Genomic DNA, 9,429 nt, shown 5'->3' with positions numbered 1-9,429 from the left:
ATGCTTAACTGGCTGAGCCACCCCGGTGTCCAGGAAAAAAGATTTTTTAATGAATTATTTGAAGCAATGATTTAGGTCAGAATGTCTATTATCTGTAAGCAAATTATTTTTCACCTCAAAGATAGTAACAAAGATAGTAACAGCCATTCCTTTATCATCTATCTTCTTTGCCTATTTATTTACTGTGTGCCTCACCTAGGTTAACTGACAGATTCCCAATTCACAACTCCCAATTCACAAGTGAGTTAACTGAGACTGAAGTATGTTATGTAATTTGTGTAAGATTACACGGTTTGTAATCTGACAAAATGACAAGATTCCAACTTGGTCTATCAATTTGTGTGTCTTCCCACTGAACTTTGCTGTTTGCAGAAGAGACATATAAGATCATACAGACAGAGCTTTCACACAGGATTAATTGCTATCAATAAACAGCTGTGCAATGTCATTAAAATACTATTTTAGATACGACTTTTTTAAAAAAGATTTTACTTGAGAGGGGTGGGGGGAGTAGGAGAGAGAGTGAGAGAATCCAAAGCAGACTCAAGCCAAGCGCAGAGCCCAACATGGGGCTGGATCCCATGACCATAAGATCACAAGCTAAATCGAAACCAAGAAGCTCAACCAACTAAGCCACCCAGGTGTAAAGTTTAGAACAATGTCATTTGATAAAAAGTTTGTTGTCACTAATAATTCTTACCTGGGATCCCTGGGTGGCTCAGCGGTTTAGTGCCTGCCTTCGGCCCAGGGCATGATCCTGGAATCCTGGATCGAGTCCCACATTGGGCTCCCTGCATGGAGCCTGCTTCTCCCTCTGCCGGTGTCTCTGCCTGCCTCTCTCTCTCTCTGTGTCTCTCATGAATAAATAAATATTTTTAAAAATAATAATTCTTACCTATTTAATAATAATAGCTACCATCTGCCAAGTACTTTCTGTATGCCATTGTTCTAAACTTAACATAATTAACTCACATCAGCTCTGCTACATTGCTACCATTATCCCTATTTTCCACATGAGGAAACTGAGCCACCAAATAGTTAAATAATTTCCCCAAGATAATACATGTATATTTGTGTAGAATGTAATGTTCCTCACTATGGTTCCTCATTATTTCCCTGTGACAGAAAAGAGCTTATTTACAGAGGATCTGGGGATGGGTGTGCAGGTTTGCACAAGCTGGGGGAAAGCTAACTTGCTGCGCATATGAAAGTAATGAGTTTGGTTGGGGGGCAGAGAGAAGGAAGGGATTTGGGAGGGTACTGCTTAAGAGCAAGAGAAGATCCAGAAACAAAAAAAGGATCTATCAAAGCTGGGCCCTATATAGGGAAATGGCCAAGTGAAAAAAGGATGGGGTGCCCATCATGGCTTTTGTGGAAAAGAGAAATTTAATAAGGGATTTCTCTTTTCTCTATGAAATCTTCAGTAAATTCAGTAAATTTTACATAGATTACTAATACTTGGTGTCCCTACTATAGGGAAAACTCAAGGACAATGATAGAACATAACCAATCAACTGAATTGTAAATTGAAATGTTTACATGAAAACATCAAGGTCTTAAATTGATACATTCATTCCTTACCAGGAAAGACATAAGGTCAGTTCATAAAGCACTGTCTTTGGAGTTGTGGAGAGAAGAAAGATCAGGCGAGATACTTAAAAGGAAACATTCCCTATAACTAATAATGTCATTCCTATAACTAATAGTCCTTTGTCATTCCTATAACTAATAATCCTTTGAGTGCCAAACTCATTTATAATAGTTTTTAGTGTGGATTCCTTATAAGGTACTCCATATAAGATCATGTCATCTACAAAGATTGATGGTTTTCCTTCTTCCTTTCCAATCTGGATGCTCATTTTCTTTTGTTCCCTCCTAACTGTCCTGGCTAAAAACCTCCAAGTTCAATGTCAAAGCGGTGGTGAAAGCAGACTTTTTTTTTTTAAGATTTTATTTATCTATTCATGAGAAACACACACAGAGAGGCAGAGACACAAGCGGAAGGAGAAGCAGACTCCCCATGGGAACCCAGATGTGGGACACAATCCCAGGACCCCAGGATCATGACCTGAGCCGAAGGCAGACGCTCGTCCACTGAACCACCAGGTGCCCCGAGAGCAGACATTCTTGCCTTCTTTCTGAGTTAGGAAGAAAGCACTCATTCTTTGCCTTTTAAGTATGTTAGCTGTGAGGTGTTTCTGTTGGTGACTTGTCAAGTTGAACATGTTTCTTCCTATTCCTACTTTATTGAGTGCTTTCATCGTGAAGAGGCGTTGAATTCTGACAAGTATTTTTCTGCATCTTGATATGATTATGTGGTTTTTATCTTAATTCTATTGATGGAATATATTACATAATAATTTTTGAATGTTAAATCAGTCTTGCATTCCTGAGGTAAATCTCACTTGATCATGATGTATAACCTTCTCTATACATGACTGGATTTAGCTTATTAGTATTTTGTTGAGGATTTTTGCATCTATATTCATAGGAGATATTAATCCTTAACTTTCTTGCTGTTTTTCCTAGTTTTTGTATCAGGATAATACTAGCCTGATGGAATGAGTTGGGAAGGGTTTCAATCTTTTCTACTTTTTTTGGAAAAGTCTATAAAGAATGATATTAATTCTTCTTTTGAATATTTGGTAGAATTCACAATGAACCCATCTGGGTCCAGGCTTTTTTCTTTGTGGGTATATTTTTCTTAACACCAATTCAATTTCTTGTTATAGGTCTATTATTCAGATTTATATTTCTTCTTGAATCAGTTTTGGTAGTTTGTCTTTCTAGGAATTTGTCTATTTAACCTAAATTACCTAATTTATTGGCACAGAATTGTTTATAGCATTCCCCTATAGTTTTTTTTATTTTAATTACTATAAGTTTGCTAGTAATGTCCCTTTTCATTCCTGATTTTAATAATTTGTCATTTCTTTTTTTTTTATTTTAGTCAATCTAGCTAAAGACGTCAAGTTGCTGACCTTTAAAAAAAAAAGAACCTTTGGTTTCACTGATTTCTCTGTTGTCTTTCTGTTGTCCTTCATTTACTTAGTTCTAATCTTTATTTACTTTCTTCTGTTTACTTTAGGTTTTGTTCTTTTTTTCAAGTGCATTAAGGTGAAAGGTTAAGCCACTAAATTTGAGAGGTTTTTTTTTTAAGATTTTTAAGTTTATTTATTCATGAGAGACACAGAGAGAGAGGCACAGATATAGGCAGAGGGAGAAGCAGGCTCCCTGCTGGGGAGCCTGATGTGGGACTCAATCCCAAGACTGTGAGCCAAAGGCAGATGCTCAACCACTGAGCCATCCAGGTGCCCTTGAGATCTTTCCTTGATATAGGTATTTATAGCTACACATTTTCAACTAGCTACTGTTTTGATGCATCCCATAGTTTTGGTCTGTTGTATCTTCATTTTGATTCATCTCAAAGTATTTATTATACTTTCAATTTCTTCTCTGACCAGTTGGATACTCAATTACATTTTCAGATACTTGTAAATTTCCAAAATTTCCTCTATAGTTGATTTCTCTTTTTTTAGATTTTATTTTATTTTTTTTATTTTTCCACAGAAAGCTGAAAAATAATTTACTCCAGGAGACGGCAGAAATAAGAAAGTCATCCTGAAAATATACTTTGGTGTAATTCTGTTGGGACAGATATTCCCTCTGAACATGCTCTCCTACTGACTGCCTTGTCTTGTGACAGTTTTTAAACACTTTGCTGATTCCCATGTTGTGACCAGGCAGGAGTCATCTTCAAATTCACAGGTTCCAAGGAGAGAGCAATGTATTTCTCAGAAGAATAGCACCCTCCATCTCAGAAGAGTGCATAAACATTTTATGGAGTCAGCACAGTTTAGGTTAAGTAGTCACATAATTCATCAAAATGTAAAAAAAGGCAACAGGAAAAAATACTGCATTGTAAAATAAGATATTCAAATATGGTGTGAATGTTTAAGGCAGCTGATGGCCAAAATAGGGAAGTCAAAGAAGGCGGTCTGGGTTTCGAGTTGATTTTGCATCTAGAGGAATTCTCTTCGTGACCTCAATGACTGAGCGCTGGAGAGCAGGTCTTCCTCCTCAAGGCCAGTGATACTTGAGGTACCAGATGGTTTCATTTTTCAACTGTGGTCCAAAGAGAGGGTTGAGTTGGGCCAGAATTGCAATCAGCCAAAAGAGATAGCAGCAAACTGAACAGGTTACCAACATGGTGATGATAACTCCCCGGTTGGGACCCTTAGGGATAAACCAGGGCACGCAGAAGCCGACAAAGCCCCAGATCACGCTCATCACAATGAGAGTCACCGTGAGGCCGTTGTACGCCATGGCTGCCGCGGAGCTGCGAACCCCTGCCCAGCCCCTCTCTTTGGTCCCACCCGGAAGTTTCCTAAAGATTTTATTTTTATTTTTATTTATTTATTTATTTATTTATTTATTTATTTATTTATTTATTTATGAGAGAGAGAGAGAGAGGCAGAGGGAGAAGCAGGCTCCATGCTGGGAGCCTGACTCGGGACTCGATCCCGGGACTCCAGGATCATGCCCAGTGCTGAAGGTGGCGCCAAACCGCTGAGCCACTCAGGGATCCCCTATAGTTGATTTCTTACATTCCTAGAACATGTTTGAGATTAATATGATTGAAATCCTTTTAAATTTATTGAGGTTTGTTTTATGGTCTAGCATAAGGTGTATCCTAAAAAATGTTCCATGTTCAGTTGAGAAGAATGTGTTTTCTGCTGTTGTTGGGCAGAGTAACCCACAGATGTCAGGTCTAGTTGGCTGACAGTATTGTTCAAGTTTTCTGTTTAAGTAGACAATCTGCTACTTGTTAAAACTGAGGTTCTGAAGTCTCCCATACTATTGTAAAATTGCCTTTTTCTAAGTTTTTGCTTCTTGTATTATTGGGCTGTACTGTTAGTTGCATATGTTTTATAACAGTTGCATATGTTTTCTTGACTATTGATCATTTATCACTATAAAATGTTCCACTTTGTCCCTTGTAACAATTTTTTGCCTCAAAGTATACTTTCTCTGATATTAGAAGCCGAAGCAGCTCTCTTTGGTTACTATTTGCATGGCATCAATTTTTCTACCCTTATGCTTTCAACTTAGTGTGTTTGAATCTTATAGACAGCATAGGGTTGGATTGTGGTTTTTATCCATTCTGTCAATCTCTGCCTTTTAATTAGTGAATATAATTCTTTTATATATTTAATTCAAACTGATAAGTAGGACTTCCATCTGCTATTTTTACTATTTTCTACATGTGTTTTGTAGTGTTCTCTAATCCTTAACTGCCTTATTTTGTTTTAGGCAGGTATTTTCTAGTGTAACATTTAATTCCTTTAATGATTTTTAACTACATTTTTGAGCGACTTTCTTAAAGTTTACCCTAGGGCTTACAACATACACATTACTTAACAGAATCTACTTCAGAATCACACTGATTTAATATCAATAAGATATAGAAACTTTCTTCCTACTTAGCTTAATCCTTCCCTTTTTTGTTATTGTTATACATATTACTTCTATGCATGTCATAAACCCAATAAACCTTTTATAATTACTGATTTATGCACTTCGATGTGTTTTTAAGAAGTTTTTTTTTTTAAGATTTATTTATTGAGAGAGAATATGTGTCCTCACATGTGTGGGGTTGGGGGCACATGGCAGAGGGAGTGTGAGAGAATCTCCAGCATACTCCTGGCCAAGCAGAGCCCGAGGCTAGGCTTGATCTCATAACCGTGAGATCATGAACTGAGCTGAAATCAAGAGTTGGATCCTTAACCAACTGAGAGTCACCCAGGCATTCCTAAAGAAGTTTTTTTTTAATTATTTAAAAATTTAAATATCAACCTTCTTATCAAGTTTGGTTCTCTTCTTTGCTTCCTATGGATTCAATTATCATCTGGTGTCATTTCCCTGCTCCAATAAAACTTCATTACCACCTCCTTTTTTTGCTCTATTATTACTCTATTATATTATTACTCTATTATATATTTATATATTACATTTCTATATGTAGACCTCAAAATACATTTTATAGAAACTGTTTTATATGTTCTTAAATGAATTAAGAAAGGGAAAAATTGTAATTGTACTTAAAAAAATAACTACCTAAATATCTTTATTAGTGCTCCTATCTTTTCTTGTGTATTTAAATTACTGTCTGGTATCATTTCCCTCTTGTTCTCTTTCCTCAATCATGCCCACTCTATTGATGACTCCATCAAAAGCATTTCTGTTATACTGTTTTTGAAATCTAGAATTTCCCTTTGATTCTTAAAATTTCCATCTCTCTGCTTACTTTATCCATCTACTCTTACATTTGTGTACTTTTTCCATTAGAGCTCTAAACATATAAATTATAGTTATTTTAAATTCTTAGTCTGGTTTAAGTCCAACTTCTCTTCCACTTCCCAGATTCCATGAATCTGATTTTAATGCTTGGTCTTTCCAAGCTGTGCTTTTTATATTTTAGCATGCCTTGTAGTTTCTTTGTTCAAAGTTGGACATGATACCCAGTTGGATTGGGTAAAAAAAACTCCAGTGAATAACCTTTAGTAATGTGGTAGTAATAGAATGTGGTAGATATGGTAGTAATGTGAAGGGGGGAGGAAACATTCTATAGTCTTATGATTAGGTCTTGTAGTCTTGTAGTGATCGTGGTCCTACATGACATTCACTACTACCTCTCAGTCTTCCTCCCCTCATCCCCACTCCATTTAGGTGAAACAAGAGGCTAGAAGGGACTCAAGTTGGGTAATTCCCTTGCCCCAGAGTTGGTTAAACTTTGGTAAAATCCAGTGTGATTAGTCTATAGTAAAAGCTTCCTTGGATGACAGGCTTTTTGTTAAGAAGAACAAAATTTAGGAGACATTTTGGAATGGTTAATTTTTCCTCCCTCTGCTGACACCATAAGATTTTTCTTTAATATTCACAGTGAGAACCTGGTGGGACTCTGGGAACTAAAACACAAAAACGTGCCCCTGGCCTAGTCTCCAAGAGTTTTTTTTAACTCAAGTTAGTCCATGCTCACTCTCTAGTAATTAGTCAATTGCCCTTCAAGCATTCCTATCTGATGCTGGCTCCAACAGTGGCTTCAAGGTGGTTTCTCCTCCAGGTACCTGTGATCTCCTCTATTTGTCTTTCTCACATTTTCAGGTGGTGGTTTTGTTCTGTGTCCTCCTCAATTCTCCCATGGATCAAAAGATAGTTGTTGATTTTCAGGTTTTCAGCTTTTCCTTTGTGTTAGGATGGGAGGTGTGACTTCCAAGGTTCCTACATGTTGGACCAGAAACTGAAGTACCTGTGCTGTTTTTAAAGAAACTGCCAAACAATTCTCTAAACCAATTGTACCATTTTATATTATGCTAGCAGCATGTGAGAGGTCTAGTTTCTCTATATCCTTCCCAGCATTTAGAATTGTCACTTTTTTATTCCAGCTATTCTAGTAAGTGTGTAGTGATTTCTCAATGTAGTCCCAATTTTGTATTTCCCTCGTGGTTAGTCATGTCGACCATTCTCTTCGTGTGCTTATTTGACATACTCATATACACTCTTCAGTGAAATGTCACTTTGTGTCTTCAGGCCATTTTCTAATGAGACTGTTTGCTTTTCAATTATTGAGTTTTCAGAATTCTTCATATAGTCTAGATAGGAGTCTTTTAGCAGATAAGTGGTTTCCAAATATTTTCTCTCAGTCTGGATTATCTTTTCACCTTTTAATGGGGTCTTTGGAAAACAAAAGTTTTAAAATTTGTTAAGATCCAATATATCAAGTTCTTCTTTTATGAATGTTTTGTTAAGAACTATTCATCAAGAACTATACACTAAATCCTGAAGACTTTCTGCCTTCTTTTCCCAAAAGTTTTAAGTTTTTCATTTAAATTAGATCCACTTTGAGTTACTTTTTATATAAGGAACAATGTCTAAGTGGAGGTCTATTACTTTTTTGGGCCCATGAAATTCAATTGTTCTTTCAGATCTCTATCTCTATCATGATTTCTCATCACTAGATAATCAGCCTGGCTTCTTTTTTGCTAAAACTAGCCACTGAAAATAGTGTTCTTGATTGGACAAGAGGTAGGTCGATTTATAATTTTTTTGGCAACATAAAGGGGAGTATTTCAGTTGAGACTTTAGGCATCTGGAAATTAATGTAAAAATATCAGAGGGTGGGGCAACAAGGCTGGCTAAGATAGGGGTAAAAAGAAGAAAATAAGTTAAAAAAAAAAACCAACTTCCCTCAATTCTATCCTTTTGCCTAACATTTAGATCACAGCAAACCTTAAGTTAAGAAAATAAGAACAAAACTACAGTTAACTGTAAATTATGCTGAGGCATAAAACATACCTTAAATCAGTATTTCCAAACTGTAGTCATTTATGGAATACTTGAATAAATTTGCCATATCTATATATAATATGTACTACATCATAATTTTTGCCTTAACCAAGAACAATATAATATTCTTAACGTGTTTTAATAGTATCAATACAATCATCAGGTGATACTTTGGAGACTGATTTTATACCATGTGAGGGACTATAAGTAAAACCAAAACTCTCATCAGCCTGTGATCGATATTATTTTCCCACATAGGTTTGACATAAAATCACTGCCCGATGTTACTGCAACTTTTTATCAAGATTATCTGTCATCACATTACTCATAACCAGGCTTCTGCAGTTCTGAAATTTTCTTCCCATTGAATATGTAGTGGGTATTCCGGTTGATAGATAACATTTTTGTTAAAAAAAAAAAAAAAAAAAAAAAAAAAAAGAATCAATTTAGTCAAGTTGTCTTAGTCTTAAGGATTTCTGGATCTCGTCCTTGGAGGAAGTCAGGATCTTCCCAAGGCCTAGGTCCTCGAATATTCTTCCAGTCATCAAAAGTGGAGTCCTTCATTTTCTGTAGGGTCACAAAAATTAAAGTATATATATTAGGGTAAAATCCCTGTGACTTTTATTAGGACATTACTGAATGAATGAATAGGTAAGTGAGTGGAAAAATCCAATAGGCCCTCAATTGTAATTTTAAAAAGTCAACTGCATATCACACATAATAACTGAAGTAATGGCATATCTCTTAGGATTTAGAATTTCTCTTGTTTGCTATTGATATTAACTAGACTATCTTTCATACTTTCCCCTTCCCCATCAGAATAAAATTACCAAATTAGAGAAAGAGTCTACATACTTTATTTTTGAGAGCACAAAGAAAGGCAAGAAGCCGGGAAAACAAGAGTCCAACTCTAAAGGCTGTTTCACCATAATAATGACTAGCATGGGTTAGCATGGGTGACAGTAGTAAAGGAGAGGAAAAGAACAAAGGTGGAGACCCTACAATCTGCTAAAATGAAGAAATGATGATTTATCCTGCACCTGAGAAATAAGCCTGAGCCTGCAAATGAAAGGACATTCCCCA

The 9,429-nt window shown here is 36.1% G+C and overlaps 2 protein-coding genes across 2 annotated transcripts in view; both read right to left on the bottom strand.

Annotated features, from left to right (window-relative positions):
- Positions 1 to 2,008: 2,008 nt before the first annotated feature.
- LOC129496060 (V-type proton ATPase subunit e 1-like) lies at positions 2,009 to 4,370 on the bottom strand. Its single transcript, XM_055304006.1, has one exon. The coding sequence runs from the start codon at positions 4,324 to 4,326 to the stop codon at positions 4,081 to 4,083; it is 246 nt and encodes an 81-aa protein (XP_055159981.1). The 5' UTR covers positions 4,327 to 4,370; the 3' UTR covers positions 2,009 to 4,080.
- Positions 4,371 to 8,466: 4,096 nt separating this feature from the next.
- The window catches only part of LOC129496059 (cytochrome c oxidase assembly protein COX16 homolog, mitochondrial), a 29,837-nt gene continuing 28,874 nt past the window's right edge, over positions 8,467 to 9,429 (bottom strand). Inside the window, exon 4 of the mRNA XM_055304005.1 lies at positions 8,467 to 8,913. Within this exon, the coding sequence (XP_055159980.1) occupies positions 8,797 to 8,913 (117 nt within the window). The 3' untranslated portion in view covers positions 8,467 to 8,796. The remainder of the gene's footprint in view (positions 8,914 to 9,429) is intronic.

Source organism: Nyctereutes procyonoides, unplaced genomic scaffold (assembly GCF_905146905.1).
Source record: "Nyctereutes procyonoides isolate TBG_1078 unplaced genomic scaffold, NYPRO_anot_genome, whole genome shotgun sequence".
NCBI lineage: Eukaryota > Metazoa > Chordata > Mammalia > Carnivora > Canidae > Nyctereutes > Nyctereutes procyonoides.
Note: the sequence above shows the minus strand (reverse complement) of the source record. Positions and strands in the feature narration are given on the sequence as shown.